We start from the raw sequence: 20,057 nt of genomic DNA, 5'->3' as shown, positions 1-20,057 counted from the left end.
GAGTAAGAATGAGAGATGGCTTCCTAGAGGGTGAGACTCTTAGTAGCTGCCTATGGTTCAAGACAGACCAATCCAAGTACATTGCTTGTTTAATCACCTTGCTATTTCTTATTGTTCTGACCACAGATTCTACCAAAAGACACGTATTGGGGGCCTACAAGATCAAGAATGTATCCCGTGCACAAAACAGACACCCACCTCTGAAGTTCAGTGTGTGTATCCAGTTCTCTTCTCCCCTTTCTTCCCCAATCCACTGGATGACAGCAAAATGGGGTAGTAAGGTCTTCCCCTGCCCTCTCCTCCGCCTTCCTATAGGGTAGATTGGCAAGGGAATCTGTTACGTTTGAATAATAGTTTCACAATATAGTTTCTGTGTAACCTTCTAAAAATCGTTGGAACTCGAACTTCATTTCCCTTATCTGAAAAAAAAAAATGTTAAGTCATGAAAATTGTTGTTCTTCATACCTTGTGGGAAGAAGGTTCTTCATACCTTGTCTATTTCTAATGAAATAATAGGTTAGAAGCACTTTATAAATTATAACATTTATACACTTGTGTATTATTTATTTGAAGTTTATAGGAGTCCACAATGGTTAGGACTGGTAACAGGCTAAAGTATTAGGATCTAGTCTGTACCCATATCACTATCCATTTATATGTCTATCATTTTTGTCTATCTACTGTCTATGTCAACTGACATTTTTTGAGTGATATCTTTTTAAAACATGAAGTATTTCAAACATGTAAACATATTTTAAATCCAGAAAAATATAAAAATAAAAATATTCAGTTATATAGTATCAGTTCAGTTCAGTTCAGTCGCTCAGTCATGTCCGACTCTTTGTGACCCCATGAACCGCAGCGTGCCAGGCCTCCTTGTCCATCACCAACACCCAGGGTCCACCCAAACCCATGTCCATCGAGTCGGTGATGCCATCCAACCATCTCATCCTCTGTCCACCCCTACTCCTCCTTCCCTCAATCTTTCCCAGCATCAGGGTCTTTTCAAATGAGTCAGCTCTTCGCATCATGTGGCCAAAGTATTGGAATTTCAGCTTCAACATCAGTCCTTCCAATGAATACTGAGGACTGATCTCCTTTAGGATGGACTGGTTGGATCTCCTCACAGTACAAGGCACTATCAAGAGTCTTCTCCATCACCACAGTTCAAAACCATCAATTCTTCAGTGATCAGCTTTCTTCACAGTCCAACTCTCACACCCATACATGACCACTGGAAAAACCATAGACTTGACTAGACAGACCTTGGTTGGCAAAGTAATGTCTCTGCTTTTTAATATGCTTTCTAGGTTGGTCATAACTTTCCTTCCGAGGAGTAAGTGTCTTTTAATTTCATGGCTGCAATCACCATCTGCAGTGATTTTGGAGCCCAGAAAAATAAAGTCGGACACTGTTTCCACTGTTTCCCCATCTATTTCCCATGAAGTGATGGGACCAGATGCCATGATCTTCGTTTTCTGAATGTTGAGTTTTAAGCCAACTTTTTCACTCTCCTCTTTCACTTTCATCAAGAGGCTCTGTAGTTCTGCTTCACTTTCTGCCATAAGGGTGGTGTCATCTTCATACCTGAGGTTATTGATATTTCTCCTGGCAATCTTGATTCCAACTTGTGCTTCATCCAGCCCAGCGTTTCTCATAATGTACTCTGCATATAAGTTAAATAGGCAGGGTGACAATATACAGCCTTGACATATTCCTTTTCCTATTTGGAACCAGTCTGTTGTTCCATGTCCAGTTCTAACTGTTGCTTCCTGACCTGCATACGGGTTTCTCAAGAGGCAGGTCAGGTGGTCTGGTATTCCCATCTCTTTCAGAATTTTCCACAGTTTATTGTGATAAATCTTAAAATCGTACATATTTGCTTCAGATATTTTTTAAAACGAAGATTCCACAGGTTAAATGGAGCTCATTTTTCTGTCATTTCTGAGTTTCATTCTCTCTTTACCTCCCCAAAGGCAACCAGTAACATGAAATTGTGTATATCTTGTTGGCAGGATATACTACAGTAACAAACTCCCAAATCTCAGTGGTTTAATATAATAAAAGTTTGCTTTTTGCTATGCAAAGGTCTTCTTCCATCTTGTGACTATAGCATCAAATCATGTGGCTTCCAGGTTGGTGGGACAGGGTAAGAGAGAGAGGAGACAGACATATTAGCTGTTAACTATTTCAGTCTGAAGTTAACATATATTACTCCCACTCACAGTTCATTGGCCAGAATTACTCTGATGGCCTTACTACAAAGATATATGGGAAATGTAGAGAAGCATGTGGCTAACTGGTGAGCATTATGACTCTGCCATACTCTCCAACCATATTTTGATACATGTAAATATATATATATATTCATAGGCAATATATGCTGATTTTTAAATTTTGCAATATTTTTCATAAATGACATCAAGCTATATACTCTCCCATTTACTTTTTCCCACTGGATTATTTATATTGAACCATATAGGTCTTGTATTTTAAATGCTATATAATATTCAGTTCAGTTCAGTCGCTCAGTCGTGTCCAACTCTTACGACCCCATGAATCACAGCACGCCAGGCCTCCCTGTCCATCACCAACTCCCGGAGTTCACACAAACTCATGTCCATCGAGCTGGTGATGCCATCCAGCCATCTCATTCTCTGTCGTCCCCTTCTCCTCCTGCCCCCAATCCTTCCCAGCATCAGAGTCTTTTCCAGTGAGTCAACTCGTCGCATGAGGTGGCCAAAGTATTGGAATTTCAGTTTTAGCATCAGTCCTTCCAATGAACACCCAGGATTGATCTCCTCTAGAATGGACTGGTTGGATCTCCCTGCAGTCCAAGGGACTCTCAAGAGTCTTCTCCAGCACCACAGTTCAAAAGCATCAATTTTTTGGCGATCAGCTTTCTTCACAGTCCAACTCTCACATCCATACATGACCACGGGAAAAACCATAGCCTTGACTAGACGGACCTTGGTTGGCAAAGTAATGTCTCTGCTTTTTAATATGCTATCTAATGGTAGTACATTATAGAATTATATCATGATTTATTTATCCTGTGCCCTGATGAACATTTTAGTTTGTTTCTATTTTTTTAGGTTATATAACTAGATGTGACGTGGAAAGACCATAGGATATGTGAATCTTCAAGTAGCTATACTAATTTATACCGTATCAGCAATAGATTCAAGTTCCTCTACTTTGTTCTGTATACTTTCCCTTGCTCTACAAAGGAGTAGAACCAGTTTAGCAGCCCTAATTGAGGAAAACCCTAGGGAGAGGGTGCTGGCTTGAGGAAGTCCAGACCCAATGTCAGGATGGCTATTGACCTCCTATAGTGACTGACTTCCCCCAATTTCTTGTCTCACAGGTGCCTTCCAGCTGAGCTTAGTGAAGGCAGATGTACCTACAGTAACCCCTCAGGAGGCCACACTTGTTGCACTGGTGAGCAGTCTGCTCGTGGTGTTTACCCTGGCCTTCCTGGGGCTCTTCTTCCTCTACTGCAAGCAGTTCTTCAACAGACATTGCCAGCGTGGTAAGGGTAGCTGCTTCACATATTACATGAATCAGGAACAAGTTTCTGACTAGCTAAATAGAGGAATTTTCTGGGATTGAGAGTTAATGGACTTTCTCTACAGTGATGAAAAGCCTCAAATGTAGACTATCTGGGGGTAGCAATGGGTACAAGACTTAAGAGATAATTGAGGGTGACCCTGTGAGTTTATGGGACCTGGTTCATTAAGGTATGGGAGTTCATAAAGGACAACAGCATTATGGGAAAACCCTTGAGAAAGGCATCTGGAGACCTAGGTTCTAAATCTACCTCTAAATCACTGTGTAATTTCAGATAAGTCATCCAGCTTCTTTCTCCTTAATATTTAAATCTTTCTCCTTAACCTTTAAAATGATAGAGTTAATTTCTAAGTTCTTTTCTAGCTAGTCATTTCTACAAATAGGTATAGATTCTGGAGCATGTCAGGAAAGGAGGAAGGCTGGCTGGAATGAGACATGACTGTAATTAAAGTGAGTGAGGTCTCAGGCAACGGTTATCAGTATAGTGATATACCAGATGTGAGTAACTGAGTCCAGCGTCCAGAGGAATTGACAAAATTAGACATTTTTTCTCAGACAGTAAAGATACCCAAAGAGGTCTGGCCCAGCCCATAGGAGATTTAAAGTCAGGAATAACATCATGATCTGTTTTCAGTGAGGTGGGATGGTGGCTGGCCAAAACCAAACAAGGGGTTAAAATTTTAATCAAGAGTAATGAGGCTTGGTGTACCTTCAGTGCCCTCAAGGGAGCTGAGAGCTAAACAAGAACACCAAAATAGGAACCCAGGCTAGTAAATGGAGTTGACTTAGTAAGGGACGATACATTCTAATAGATACACAGATGCTTAGGACTCCTCATCAGTCTACTGGATATTGGCTCCAAAGCAACACAACTTTTTTCAACCTCTCTGTGTAACGATCCTACTTAAATAGACCTGCCTTTTACAGGTTCAGATCTAGGGCCTGCTATATGATTTTCTAAAAGCCTAGCCTATATATTTGACTCTACCACTTAAGTGGAGATAAATCTAGAATTCCAAGGGTTGCAGGGCACAAGGAGAACACTATTATCCCTTTGTGGTTTAGTTGCTAAGTCGTGTCTGACTCTTACGACCCCATGGACTGTAGCCCGCCAGGTTCCTCTGTCCATGGGATTCTCCAAGAAAGAATACTGGAGTGGGTTGCCATTTCCTTCTTACCCCTTTATGACCCTTCTAAAACTCTGCTTCTCTCACCTCTACTCTCGGATGTCTCCCAGAACATTGTGGCTCAGGGTGAACCATCTTGTCTCTGACCTTGGAGGCCAATTTCTCAGATAAGAGCAGTTGACCAATCCCTGGGCATGGGCAATGAAACATTTTGGCTCCAGGGCCCAGAAGGAAGAAGATGAAGCAACATTTGAGAACTGGCTATTTCCCTCCCCCTGCCTTAGGAGAGGAGAAATAAGTAACCTTTCTCGCCGCCTCCTCTGTCTTCAAAATAATAATGCAGTACCCTTCTCTGAGGATACAAGGGCAGGTAGCTCCCTCGTGGTCTCCATAGGGGAAATAGGGTAAGACATTTTCTTATTTGGGGAAGGTGTTTATCAGAAGTCACTGACTTATATGCATACTGGGCTTGTATATGTGAGATTAATATGTGAATTGGATCCAACATAAGGTACAATAGAGAGGAGCAGGAATTGTGACAAACTGAATAGTTCTTCCCCTGGTCTAAAGGGAATCTACCACCCAGCTTTAGCTGTTTATTACAATGTAGGAAAATTCAATGTTTCAAAACCTTCTGAATTTTCAAGAGAAGCCAAGAATCTAAATTTTTATATGAAATAGTGTTAAGTTCCAGCAATGAGTTGTAATTAAAAGCAACCAAAGCCACAATGCAGGGATCAAACAAACACACATCACATAGGCTCTTAGTTTGTAACCTGATGTTGAATCAGATTTATGCATGAAAGGCATACTAATTTTCTATCACTTCTATAATAAATTCACTTCAGTTCAGTCACTCAGTCGTGTCCAACTCTTTGTGACCCCATGAATTGCAACATGCCAGGCCACCCTGTCCATCACCAACTCCCGGAATTTACCCAAACTCATGTCCATCGAGTCAGTGATGCCATCCAGCTATCTCATCCTTTGTTGTCCCCTTCTCCTCCTGCCCCCAATCCCTCCCAGCATCAGGGTCTTTTCCAATGAGTCAACTCTGCATGAGGTGGCCAAAGTATTGCAAGTAAATAGCTTAAAATAACACTCATTTATTATCTTACCATTTCCATAGATCAGAAGTTTTGTAAGCTTGGCTGGATCTCTACTTAGAGTCTAACAAGGCTGAAATCAAGGTGTTGCCAAGGTTATATCCCTTTCTGGAGGCTTCAGAAGATAATCTACTTCCTGAACCATTAAGAAAGATAGAAGAATTCAGTTCCTTGCAATTATAGGGCTGAGGTCCCATTTCCTTGCTGAGGGCCAGTTCCAGTTTCTATATACCACCTGCTCTTTGGCTTATGACCCCTTCCCATTTTCGAAACTAGCAATGGTGGTCAAGTCCTTTTCATTTCACATATTTGATACTGTCTCTGACTCTTCTTACTCCATATTCCCTTTATAAGGACACATGTGATTACATTGGACCCACTTGGGTAATCCAGGATAATCTACCTAGTTTAAGGTCCATAATCTTAATTACACCTGCAAAGTGCCTTTTGTCATATAACACAACATTTACACAGGAATAGCACCAGGAAATAAAGCTCATTCCCAGATCTAGAGTGGAGATTGTTAAACTCCTGCTTCCCACAAAGGATTCTCTTTCTCTGGAGAAATTGATTCTTTTTCCCTGATCTACCACCAGGTAGCCAATCTTATACCCCAATGTAAATGTGTTTCTCAACTGTGTCATCTCAGCCTGGTTCTATGTGCTCTGATTCCCAGGGATGGGAAGGAGTGCACTAGTTCCCAGATATTTCCTGATTTTGTGCTCAGGACCAGTTGCTCCACTGAAAGGAGCCCCTACTTTTGGCTTCCTCTGACCCAGTGGCTTTCTGTTTCAAGTTGCAGGAGGTTCGCTTCAGTATGAGGCTGGCGAGACAGCAGAGGAGGAATCTCTCTTCCCCATACCACCTGGCCAGAAGGAAAGCCCTGAGTCCCCACTGAGTGAAAGCATATTTGAGACACAGCCATTTAATTCCATACTAGATGACAATGGCAGCTCAACTCATGGCTTCCCCATACAAGAATCTTTTACCTTGGCCTCCTGCGCCTCAGAGAGCCACTCCCACTGGGTCCACACTCCTGTTGAATGCACAGAGCTGGACCTGCGAAAGTTTTCCAGTTCTGCTTCCTATACTGGAGCTGAGACCTTAGCAGGAAATGAAGCTGAAAGCTCTGGAGACAGGCCGGAGCTCACTGTGCTCTTTGAAGTCCTCAGCCCTTAACTCTACTGATGTGAACTGGAAAGGTAAGACAGAAAGGCCAGAAACTGGGGACCATCCCTAGAGGAATTATCCCCTGGAGTTCAGTAGGGCTAGGGGTAGAGGAACAGCAAGCTAGGAACACTGGTGGATGGAGGGACAACAATGGTAATGCTAATTATTTTGAGCCAATCAGTCATACATCACAGATCTGGGCCTATATTTGTCAAGGAAATGGCCAGGTTGACATAATAACAATTTATATATCCTGGTCTTTTGCAAGCTTTCTTGGGGCCCCACTGTCTAATTGTTATATTCAGTTATCTCCCATCATGTGTTTAAGCAGCAAGGTACAGTGGGAAAACACAAAAACCTGAGTATCTGGCAGTCCTATATTTCAAATCTACCTCCATTTCCTAATAGCTCTGTGAACCTTGTATAAATTCCTTCACCTCTCTGAGTCTCAGGTCCTTAATCTTTAAAAAAATAAGAAAAACTATTCACCTTATAGTGTGAGAGGTGAGTGAGAAATGGCATGTGCAAGTGCCTTTTACAGTGTTTAATTCATTTGAGGTATTTAAACCATGTTAGTTTTTCTTTCCCTTCCTTGCTCCCAGTCACAATTTATATATCCCTACATATACACTACAGTCACCTGGTCTTCAGAACATTCCTTTGCGGTAAGCAGTTGAAGGTTTGTTAGCCTCATTTTATAGAGGCAAGACCTGAGACACAGAGAGGAGAAAGGATTTACTCAAAGTCACAGAGCATTTCAGTGGCAGAACTGAGCTAGAGCCCAGGTTTTGAAGCTCCAATCCAGAGCTTGTCCAATTCAATCAATGTGGCTATTCCATGGCCAATGTTACTTTCTCAAAAGCCTAAGGAAGTAACAAGGGACAGTATGAAGCATGAGAGTGGACTCTTGTTTTTCAATTAACCAACTACTTTCACCACCCATTTCAATATTTCTCCTAAGCTATGAAAGTGTCCAGGTTCCCCATTGACTACCCCTCCCTATATCTTATTTAAGAAAATGTAAACATTATGTAGGTGAAAGTCAAGACTGCTACTAAGGTCAGTCTAGATATCTTCAAGGTCATATAGTCCAACCTCCCTTCCAAGTCCTTCAATCCATGCTTCAGTCCCTTTTATAATATCCCCACAAAGTGTTGGTGTCATCCTTGCTCACATACTTACAATATCAGGAAGCTCAATGTGTATTGTTGCTCACATACTTACAATATCAGGAAGCATCAATGTGTATTGTTGCTATGACTGATGGATTTGAGCTCAATGTAAAGAAAAACTTTCTTTCTCTCTATAGTAACCAACCCTGGGTCCTGCTCTGCTCCTTGGGCCACACAGACCTCATCTGCTTCCTGTGTCATAAGATAGCCCTGAAGAAGTCTAAAGATAGCTTCTCCTGTCTGGAAAGTAACACTTTGTTTCATTTAAAGTATGGGGTACTTAAAACTGAATCCAGTTTCATGTGAAATTGTCTTACCAATGTAGAGTAAGACAGAATTGTCAAGTCATCACCTCAAACAGGTGACGTTTTTCTGCTATTGTACCCTAACCACTGGCCTAAACCATTTTTTGAGGGATGGAGTGAGAAAGCAGCTAATGAGATTACCCCATTGGTTTCTAACTTGCTCTACTCCCTCCCTAGGTCTCTTGGGCTCCTGGCAGCCCAGTCATTCTCTCTGGACTCTCCTGCCTTGTTCTTAAGCCACAACAGCAGCAGGGGCATGGGATATGATATCTACAACAACCTGTACTCTACAGACAGAGCACATCCTATCTCATCCTACCAAAGGATTTATTCTTCATCATTTTCCCAAGACTGACCAGCAGCATTTCTTGCTTTCTTTCCTAGCTAGCCTAGAAAGCCAGATTACCCAGTTATGGGACTACCAGACACGTTCCTAGCTCAGCTTGATTATAGACAGGAGGGGAATAGATGGCAATGAATGGGGTAGAGTCATACTGCCTGCCTTTTTGTCAGGTGAACCTAAAGGAGGAGCCTTTATCAGTATCCTATTGATACATTTCCCTTGTACTTTAGGGACAAAATCAAACTTTTCCTCTTCAGCTACTCTACACTGCTCCCCTCCCCAGTACACACACATACACACACACACCCCTACACACATGTTCGGAGAGGCGTGAAACCTCAATTCCACACACATCTCTTAGACTACTGTCGCTGTGACAATCACAGAGCTAATCCCTTTGCCCCTTGGAGTTTTCCTTTCCAGTTACAGGTTTCTTACCTTCTTTAGTGGAGATCCAACTCAGTTTCTTTCTTACCTTTAAAATGGTACTTCCTAAAGTTCCTTTTATCTTATTTCTCTACTTTTCTTGCCACTTTTGTCCCTTCATGCTGCCTGATCTTCTTAAGCCAAGGCTGAGTCTATACATCCCCAGGGCCAAACTCAGAGCTCAGAGCATTGGTCTTTAGGGTGACTGTGAAGTCCCTGAGCTCTCGGGAAGACACTTAAGATCTTAGGTTTTTGTTAAAGCCTACCCTAGGGCCTCTCAGAAAACATTGGTGCTTTCTTAGTTTAGAGAAAAACCAATCAATTGCTAAGCCTTCATGTCCAGTTTCACACGCTTCTTAGAATAAAGTAGAACTTCTCCTTTCATGACTGATGCCACAGGGTAGATTGGAACATCGAGGCTCAGGTGTAGGCACCATGTATTGTTTTTAAGTCTCTCTTATGTCCATAATAGGCTAATTAGGCTGACATCCACTCCCTCACATAGGTCAGATTTTGAAATAAAAATTGCCCAGATGAATAGAGCAACTATTTTATTTGCTTGGTGTTAATAGCAGCCTATATAGTCCAGTATACCCAGAAAAGAGCTATACAAAATATATCTTAGCGACCCGGATAACCACGATGTTGTGGTCACTCACCCAGAGCCAGTATGAAGTATGGAGTATGAAGTTAAGTGGGCCCTAGTAAGCACTGCTGTCAGTAAAGCTAGCGGAGGTAATGGAATTCCAGCAGAGCTATTTAAATTCCTAAAAGATGATGCTATCAAAGTGCTGCACTCAATATGTCAACAAATTTAGAAAACCCAGCGGTGGCCACAGGACTGGAAAAGGTCATTCCGCACCCAAATTCCCAAGAAGGGCAGTACAAAAGAATGTTAAAACCAGCAGACAGTTGCACTCATCTCCCATGCTAGTAAGGTTATGCTCAAAATCCTGCGTGCTAGGCTTCAGTATTACATTAACTAAGAATTTCCAGATGTCCAAGCTGGGTTTAGAAAAGGCAGAGGAACAAGAGACCAAATTGCCAACATTCACTGGATCATAGAGAAAGCAAGGTAATTCCAGAAAAACATCTGCCTCTGTTTCATCTACTACACTAAAGCCTCTGACTGTGTGGATTATAACAAACTGTGGAAAGCTCTTAGAGAGATCTTACCTGTCTCTGAGAAACCTATATGCTAGTTAAGAAGCAACAGTTAGAAACTTATATGGAACAACTCCCATAAGGGTGGTGTCATCTGCATATCTGAGGTTATTGATATTTTGCCCAGCAATCTTGATTCCAGTTTGTGCTTCATCCAGACTGGCATTTCTCATGATGTACTCTGCATATAAGTTAAATAAGTAGAGTGACAATATACAGCTTTGACGTACTCCTTTCCCAATTTGGAACCAGTCCATTGTTCCATGCCCAGTTCTAACTGTTGCTTCTTGACCTGCATGCAAATTTCTTAGGAGGCAGGTAATGTGGTCTGGTATTCCCATCTCTTTAAGAATTTCCCACAGTTTCCTGTGATTCACACAGACAAAGGCTTTGGAGTAGTCAATGAAGCATAAGTAGATGTTTTTCTGGAAATCTCTTGCTTTTTCTGTGATCCAACAAATGTTGGCAATGTGGTCTAACAAATGTTGGCAATGTGATCTCTGGTTCTTCTGCCTTTTCTAAAACCAGCTTGAACATCTGGAAGTTCACGGTTCACGTATTGCTGAAGCCCAGCATAAAGAATTTTGAGCATGACTTTGTTAGGATGTGAAATGAGTGCAATTGTGCAGTAGTTTGAACATTCTTTGGCACTGCCCTTTTTTGGGATTGGATTGAAAACTGACATTTTCCAGTCCTGTGTCCACTGCTGGGTTTTCCAAATTTACTGGCATATTGAGTGCAGCACTTTAACACCATCCTTATGGCAGAAAGCAAAGAGAAACTGAAGAGCCTCTTGATGAAAACAAAAGGAGAGTGAAAAAGCTAGCTTAAAACTCAACATTCAAAAAATGAAGATCATTTGCACTTCAATGCAAATAGATGGGGAAACAATGGAAACAGTGACAGATTTTATTTTTTAGGGCTCCAAAATCCCTGCAGATGATGACTGTAGCTATGACATTAAAAGATGTTTGCACCTTGGAAGAAAAGCTATGACCAATTAGACAGCATAGTAAAAAATAGAGACATTACTTTGCCAACAAAGGTCCATCTAGTCAAAGCTATGGTTTTTCCATAGTCATGTATGGATGTGAGAGTTGGACCATAAAGAAAGCTGAGCTCCAAAGATTTGATGCTTCTGCACTGTGGTATTGGAAATGACTCTTGAGAATCCCCTGGACAGCAAGGAGATCAAACCAATCAATACTATAGGAAATCAATACTGAATATTCATTGGAAGGACTGATGCTGAAACTGAATCTGCAATACTTTGGCCACCTCATGCGAAGAGTTGACTCATTTTAAAAGACCCTGATTCTGGGAAAGATTGAGGACAGGAGAAGAAGGGGATGACGGAGGGTGAGATGGTTGGATGGCATCACCGACTCAATGGACATGAGTTTGGGTAATCTCTGGGAGATGGTGATGGACCGGGAGGCCTGGCGTGCTGTGGTTCATAGGGTCACAAAGAGTCGGACACGACTGAGCAACTGAACTGAGCTGAAGGCCAGGATTACCATCCCCAGTTTGCAAATGATGAAAATGAGGCTCAGAGAGAAAGGTGACTGACCTTAAGTTACTCAGTGATGTATAGCATAATTATTAAATCTAGAGACCTCTCCAGTATCTTGAAATTTTCATTTTCTAGAAGTGTTTGGAATAGCAGGTTTTCTGGCATATCTGTTCCAGAAAACAACTCTTTGGGGAAGGAAAATGGGTGGGGGGCCAAATAAGGCCGTTATGCCTGAATGTATTAAGGTAATATACTTGCCCACAATACCAGGCCTATTCTCTTGGCTTCCCATCAGCTCCCCTACTCCCACCCTATATCCAGCCTGAATGTATAGTCTCTGCCAGTGGAAAGGTAAGAGACTTTCCATCAGCACTATCTCTCAAGAGATTGAAAAGTGAGAAAAGCTGTAAGGTCAGGCAAGACTCCATCTGTCTATCTTACCTCATTTTCCCCTGGTGGGGTAAGAGAGAAATGGTTGAAACCAGTAGGAGCATACACCCTACTTGTCCTTCCTACCCTCCTGTGTTCAATTTAAGAGTCTTTTATCTTAGTTTTGGTAGTGACTTGAGTCTTCAACTTTATTTAGAGGTGGGAGAGGGCAAATATCCCATTTTTAAAAGCCTCTCCCAGATAGATTGCAGATATTTGAAAAAATCTATCAATCATAATGCTTTAGTGCTTTATATTGTAAAAAAAAAAATGTTCTTTCATACTTTATACCTGTTTTAAAGATGAAGAACCTGAGTTCAAGACAGGAATAGTAACTTACTCAAAGCAATTCATATTTGAGAAAGGCAGCCTGCTCCACATTCCCATCCCCAGACCAAAGTATGGATTCCATGGCTGAGAATAGAGCCCAGGGAAGGTCAGATAAAGCAGGAACTTCTCTTGACTGTGGCAGAAGGGCTTCCCTGGTGGTTCAATCCATAAAGAATTCACCTAAAATTCAGGAGACTCAGGGTTGATCCCTGGAGAAGGAAATGGCAATGCACTCCAGTATTCTTGCCTGGGAAATCCCATGGACAGAGGAGCCTGGTGGGCTGCAGTCCATGGGGTCACAAAGAGTCAGACATGACTCAGTGACTAAACCACTACCACCATGGCAGGACAGATAGAGGTGTCGGAGGGCACTGGTTATTTCTATCCATTTGACATTGCCTAAATAACCTTTAAAAGATCATTAAAGACCATAGGGAAGAGACTTTGGATAGTGAGTAAAGCATTTCATTTCCACCACCAGGAAAAGCAGCTGGCTCCATAAACTAAGCTGTGGAGGCAGCAGCATAGCCTTCCACTGAAAAACAGCACATGGCTTTATCCACATCCAGGATGTAGAGGGTTTCTTTTCTTTTTTGCTTTACTCTCCACATATCTCCTATCTCCTATGGCCTACAAGTTTTCTCCTCCCTTCTTCCAAGTCACTTTAGACTCACCACACTCCCTGGGTGAGCTGGACCATCTTATGCATGTTTGAACAGTGATGGTCCTGTGTTGCAACATAGGGCGGGGCAAATATTTTCCCTGTGAGTTTCCTGGACCTCACCCTCATTTGAAGTCCTATAACTCCCTGCCTCCAACAGGGAGCAGGGTGGGAATTTGCCTTCTTGGAACCTTACAGAACATTTAGGAGCCAAAGTGACCTTCCCTCTTGGGCCTGATTTCCCCAAAGTACCTCCTAGCAGACCTCCAAAGTTAACCTCCAGCATACTTAGGGATAGCTGAGTGGGGAGAGGAAAGAAGACCTACTGCCTCTTCCTATTGACGTGTCAGGTGGACCTCAGATTTCTCATCATTCCTTCCTGTTTGATTCCTTCAGAATTATGCTTTTCCTTTAATTGCTCCCTATATATCTCATGGGAGAAATATCAATAACCTCAGATATGCAGATGACACCACCTTTATGGCAGAAAGCAAAGAGGAACTGAAGAGCCTCTTGATGAAAGGGAAAGAAAAGAGTGAAAAAGCTGACTTAAAACTCAACATTCAAAAAATGAAGGTCATGGCATCCGGTTCCATCACTTCATGGAAAATAGATGGGGAAACAATGGAAACAATGACAGACTTTATTTTCTTGGGCTCCAAAAATCACTGCAGATTGGTGCTGCAGCCATGAAATTAAGAGATGCTTGCTCCTTGGAATAAAAACTATGACCAACTTAGACAGCATATTAAAAAGCAGAGATACTACTTTGCCATCAAAGGTCCTTATAGTCAAAGCTATGGATGTGAGAGTTGGACCATAAAGTAAGCTGAGCACCAAAGAATTTATCCTTTTGAACTGCAGTATTGGAGAAGACTCTTGAAAGTACCTTGGGCAGCAAGGACATCAAACCATTCAATTATGAAGGAAATCAATCCTGAATATTCATTGGAAGGACTGATGCTGAAGCTGAAGCTCCAATACTTTGGCCACCTGATGCGAAGAACTGACTCATTAAAAAAGACCCTGATCCTGGGAAAGATTGAAGGTGAGAGGAGAAGGGGATGACAGAGGATAAGATGGTTGGATGGCATCACCAACTCAATGGACATGAGTTTGAGCAAGCTCTGGGAGTTTGTAATAGACAGGGAAGCCTGGTGTGCTGCAAGTCCATGGGGTCACAAAGAGTAGGACATGACTGAGCAACTGAACTGAACTGATATATCTCATGACCATGATGTAATAAGTAACTTGGAGGTTGTATTCTTCTGTATTATCTGTTTTATTTTCTTTTTTTTTTTTTTTTTGAGTCCTGTACAGCTAATTCTTGTCCCACAATTACTTGGTGGTTAATTAAGTATATAAAACAGCATGTGCACTTCAATAGGTCCTAGCACTAGCAAATGAATGCTCTCTACAACAGGACTTCTGCTTTCAAGGTTTTATTAAATGTATCATAGGGAACAGTTCATCTGCAAACACTGATTAAGGGTTCCCAGGGCAACCGACTAGTCAGGGTGCTAAAAAGCACCTAGGAAAAAATTAAAAGTTCCCATTGTACTGCACTGGGGATTAGAAGCAATTGAATTGCAAGCCTGCATCAAGCAGCCTGACCTAACACAGGTATTGGCAAATATGTGTGAGCCAAGGGTTTAGGACTTGACTTTTAAGTTCTCTGTTATTTTCTTTCTGGGACAGTTTATTCTTATCTCACTGACTCTAATTAGCCATGTCTGGAGCTTCTGGCAGGGCAAGAACCAGTATCCAAATTGAAGATGATTCAGCTTGAGGAGATCTTAGGTGTTCAAAAGTCACCATTTGCATTGCCATGGTTCAAGTCTAATATTGCTGCATCTATGGGAAAGGTAGTGATTGTGTTATAATTATATTAACAATAATATAATGATAAAATATTAAAGCCAGCTGTCTTCACTGTGCCTGCTCTAGACTATAATTTACAAAGCTCTTTTATATTTATGGTCTCATTCTATCCTCACAATCCCCTGAATAGGGTTTTACAATATTCCTTTTGAAGAAGAGAAAAGCAGTTTATATTAGATATGTCGCTTGTCAGACAAGAGGTCAGTCTAACCTAAGTCTCTTGATCCCCAGACCAGGGCTTTCTCCACTGTTTACTCCTAACAATTTCACTTTAACAATTGCTTTAACATGGTACAGTTACCATAGTGACATTGAGAGCAACATTGCAGAAAAAAAACCAGAAGCCAAGTAGCAAAATTGCCCAATGGTATATCCTTAAACACAATCACTACAAAGCTCATTGTAAGCTCCATCCAAGACAAGAAACTTTCTGGCTAGAATACACAACCCAGAATAACTTCTTAGCAATGGCCTTTTCTGTAGCAATTAAGACACCAGCCTTTGTTGCCGAGCTTACCTCAGTACATGGTTATGCCAATCAGGAGCAAGGTCCTTATGGTATGAACATTGTGTGATCATCCCAAGTCATACCCAGAAACACCTTAGTTCTAGGAGAGGAGTTCAGGATGAGGAGGACACATGTATGCCTGTGGCTGATTCATGTTGATGTATGGCAAAAACCATCACAATATTGTAAAGTAATTATCCTCCAATTAAATAAGTTAATTTAAAAAATTTGTAGTTAGCAATTGAACTAAGGAAATGTTTTACTTTGCTTTTTAAGACATCTTGGGTAGAGGTGAGGTGAAGGATGCTTTTCTTCTTTATAATTACTGCTTATAGTGAAGTCACTCAGTCGTGTCTGACTCCTTGAGACCCCCATGGACTGCAGCACACCAGGCTCCTCCGTCCAGTCCATGAAGTTTTCCAGGCAAGGATACTGGAGAGGGTTGTCATTTTCTTCTCCATAATTGCTTCTTCGCCATGGCAAATGTCACACTCAAGTTTTTGTTCCTGGGGAGTGCTTTTAAAATTTCATTGCTCTTAAAGTACAGTTATCTTTGAATGCCTTGCTTTCATGTATCTTTTCTATTTGGGTAATATTTTTTAGTGGAAGCACAAAAGACACGTGACAGAAACATTTTCAACATGCCCCTAAGACTAGATAATAAATGAGTTGTCTATATTTGAACTAGCAAAAGAAAATTGTTCTTGTTTGTAAGGGAGGGGAGTTATTTGCTGGGGATGAGTTTACTTTTTTGCTTCAGTATTTTCTTCTCTGTATACCTAGATTTGAATTTTGACAGAGAGGAGCCTAGGAGAGCAACTTTCTCCTTCACAGTTCTCAGACTCAGGCTCAGTAAGAGTGTCAATACTGTATCACCCTCTCTGAAACAAATCCCCACTGCACTGGGAAGATAATGTCTTATGAATGTAAAACCCTGCAAACCTCACTACCAAGGTCTCTGGTGTTTTAAATTGAATTTAGGTAAATTTCAATTACTTTTATTATCCTAAATTGGTTATTTGGAGACATTTTGTTGAAACTTGAGCCTTATATATGTGGTAGCTACTGACAGAATGTTTTATTTCTGATGCTCTAGAGATATTTCATATTAGCCAATAAAGAAAAAATGCATCCGAAAACTTTGTTTATTCCTCTACTTTCAAATAACTAAGGTGCTTTCTTTGGCTGGTGTGTCTTTGCTCAGTGAGTATAGCAATAAAACATAATTCTTATCAGTGGTTCTAGCACCAAGGGTAGTGAGATTCACTGAGTTGACACCCAAGAAATCTGGGTTATAATCCAAGTTTTCCATCAATATTTCTGAATTGCTTATGGCATGTCTTTTTCATAGGCTACAGATCTACTAAAATTTTTTGTGTGCTAAACTAACACTTCTTAAAACAGGGTTCCATGTCTTGTGAGGTCTGAAAAATGTCTGAGTCTATTTGTTTTTTCATTTTGATCATAGCATTTTTTAAAGCATAGAAGCATATTATCTTTAGACTATCTAGATTATTATCTCTTGGAAGTACTACCTGGCCATTTTAGAGTCTGTTTACAATCTCATTGAATTTAAAGAACCACCTAAAGAGATACTATTTAACTTTCAAATCTGTGTTTTACTATAATCTTATTCAAGACCTAGAGTAATCTAAGTTTCTCCCACATTTAATATGCTAACAACACACGTTGGCAAAGATATGGAGAATAGGAAAGTCCATACATTGTCAGTGGGATTGCAAAATGGTGCACCAACTTTTGAAAACAGCCTAAAAATTCCTCTAAAATTTAAAGTTAGAATTACTATATGATCCAATAATTCCACTATGTATGTACCTCAAGATAATTAAAAATATATGTGCACAAAAAACTTTTACACAAATATTCATAGAAACATTATTTATAGTATCCAAATAGTAGAAACAACTTAAATGTCTATCAACTGATGAATGGATAAACAAATTGTCAAGTATATATATAATGTAATGTTCAGTAATAAAGAGGATTGAACTAACACATAATATGTCATAAATGAACCTCAAAGCAAGCTAAGTGAAAAAGCCAGACAAAAGAGACTGCATATTGTATGATTCCATTTGTATAAAATGTCCATATAGGCAAGCTAATAGAGACAGAAGTTAGATTAAAGTTGACTGAGGCTGGGGATGAGGAAAGGGACAGTCCCCAATTTATGATAAGTAAGTTGTTCAACTTACAACTTTTGAGTTTATGGTGGTGTGAAAGTGATAAACAGTCAATAGAAACCATACTTCAAATTTTGAGTTTTGATCTTCCCCTGAGCTAGCAGTGTACACTCTAATTGCTTTCTTTTACTTCTTTTTTTAATAAATTTATTCATCTTAATTGGAGGCTAATTATTTTGAAATATTGTAGTGGTTTTACCATACATTGCCATGAATCAGCCATGGATGTACATGTGTTCCCCATCCTGAAACCCCCTCCCACCTCCCTCCCCATCCCATCCCTCTTGGTCATCCCAGTGCACCAGCCCCGAGCACCCTGACCCATGCATCAAACCTGAACTGGCAATCCATTACACATATGATAGTATACATGTTTCAATGCCATTCTCCCAAATCATCCCACCTTTGTACTCTCCCACAGAGTCCAAAAGACTGTTCTATACCTCTGTGTCTCTTTTGCTGTCTCGCATGTAGGATCATTGGTACCATCTTTCTAAATTCCATATATATGCGTTTGTATACTATATTATGTTTTTCTTTATGGCTTACTTCACTCTGTATATTACGCTCCAGTTTCATCCACCTCATTAGAACTGATTCAAATGTATTCTTTTAATGGCTGAGTAATATTCCATTGTGTACATGTACCAAGGCTTTCTTATGCATTCGTCTGCTGATGGACATCTAGGTTGCTTCCATGTCCTGGCTATTATAAACAGTGCTGCGATGAACATTGGAGTACATGTGTCTCTTTCAGTTCTGGTTTCCTCGGTGTGTATGCCCAGCAGTGTGATTGCTGTGTCGTATGGCAGCTCTATTTCCAGCTTTTTGAGGAATCTCCACACTGTTCTCCATAGTGGTTATACTAGTTTGGGTTCCCACCAACAGTGTAAGAGGGCTCCCTTTTCTCCACATCCTCTCCAGCATTTATTATTTGTAGATTTTAGATAGCAGCCATTCTGACTGCATGAAATGGTACCTCATTGTGGTTTTGATTTGCAATTCTCTGATTATGAGTGATGTTGAGCATCTTTTCATGTTTGTTAGCCATCTGTATGTCTTCTTTGGAGAAATGTCTGTTTAGTTCTTTGGCCCATTTTTTTATTGGGTCGTTTATTTTTCTGGAATTAAGCTTCAGGAGATGCTTGTATATTTTTGAGATTAATTCTTTGTCAGCTGCTTCGTTTGGTATTATTTTCTCCCATTCTGAAGGCTGTCTTTTCATCTTGCCTATAGCTTCCTTTGTTGTGCAAAAGCTTTTAAGTTTAATTAGGTCCTATTTGTTTATTTTTGCTTTTATTTCCAATATTCTGGGAGGTGACTCATAGAGGATCCTGCTGTGATTTATGTCAGAGAGTGTTTTGCCTATGTTTTCCTCTAGGAGTTTTATAGTTTCTGGTCTTATGTTTAAAACCTTAATCCATTTTGAGTTTATTTTTGTGTATAGTGTTAGAAAGTGTTCTGCTGCTGCTGCTGCTAAGTCACTTCAGTCGTATTCGACTCTATGTGACCCCATAGACGGCAGCCCACCAGGCTCTCCATCCCTGGGTTTTTCCAGGCAAGAACACTGGAGTGGGTTGCCATTTCCTTCTCCAATGTATGAAAGTGAAAAGTGAAAGTGAAGTCATGTCAGACCCCTAGCGACCCCATGGACTGCATCCCACCAGGCTCCTCCATCCATGGAATTTTCCAGGCAAGAGTACTGGAGTGGCTTGCCATTGTCTTCTCCGAGAAAGTGTTCTAGATTCATTCTTTTATGAGTGGTTGACCAGTTTTCCTAGTACCAATTGTTAAAGAGATTGTCTTTTCTCCATTGTATATTCTTACCTCCTTTGTCAAAGATAAGGTGTCCATAGGCGCATGGATTGATCTCTGGGCTTTCTATTTTGTTCTATTGATCTATATTTCTGTCTTTGTGTCAATACCATACTGTCTTGATGACTGTAGCTTTGTAGTATAGCCTGAAGTCAGGCAGGTTGATTCCTCCAGTTCCATTCTTCTTTCTCTAGATTGCTTATGCTATTGGAGGTTTTGTGTATTTCCATACAAGTTGTAAAATTATTTGTTCTAGTTCTGTGAAAAATGCCATTGGTAGCTTGATAGAGATTGCATTGAACCTATAGATTGCTTTGGGTAGTATACTCATTT

The 20,057-nt window shown here is 40.7% G+C and overlaps 1 protein-coding gene across 2 annotated transcripts in view; it reads left to right on the top strand.

Annotated features, from left to right (window-relative positions):
- The window catches only part of EDA2R (ectodysplasin A2 receptor), a 107,997-nt gene extending 88,824 nt beyond the window's left edge, over positions 1-19,173 (top strand). The window contains exons 4-7 of one of the 2 annotated variants that reach the window (XM_055438004.2): positions 127-212; positions 3,368-3,532; positions 6,600-7,005; positions 8,283-19,173. In XM_055438004.2, the coding sequence (XP_055293979.1) occupies positions 127-212; positions 3,368-3,532; positions 6,600-6,982 (634 nt within the window). In that variant the 3' untranslated portion in view covers positions 6,983-7,005; positions 8,283-19,173. Of the gene's footprint in view, positions 1-126; positions 213-3,367; positions 3,533-6,599 lie in introns of both variants that reach the window. The other variant, XM_055438003.2, reaches the window with a different exon arrangement.
- The last annotated feature ends 884 nt before the right edge of the window (positions 19,174-20,057 follow it).

Source organism: Moschus berezovskii, chromosome X, assembly GCF_049115385.1.
Source record: "Moschus berezovskii isolate FMDL1 chromosome X, NW_MosBer_1.0, whole genome shotgun sequence".
Classification (NCBI taxonomy): domain Eukaryota; kingdom Metazoa; phylum Chordata; class Mammalia; order Artiodactyla; family Moschidae; genus Moschus; species Moschus berezovskii.
The sequence above is the reverse complement of the archived record's forward strand: the minus strand, read 5'-3'. Positions and strand labels throughout refer to the sequence as shown.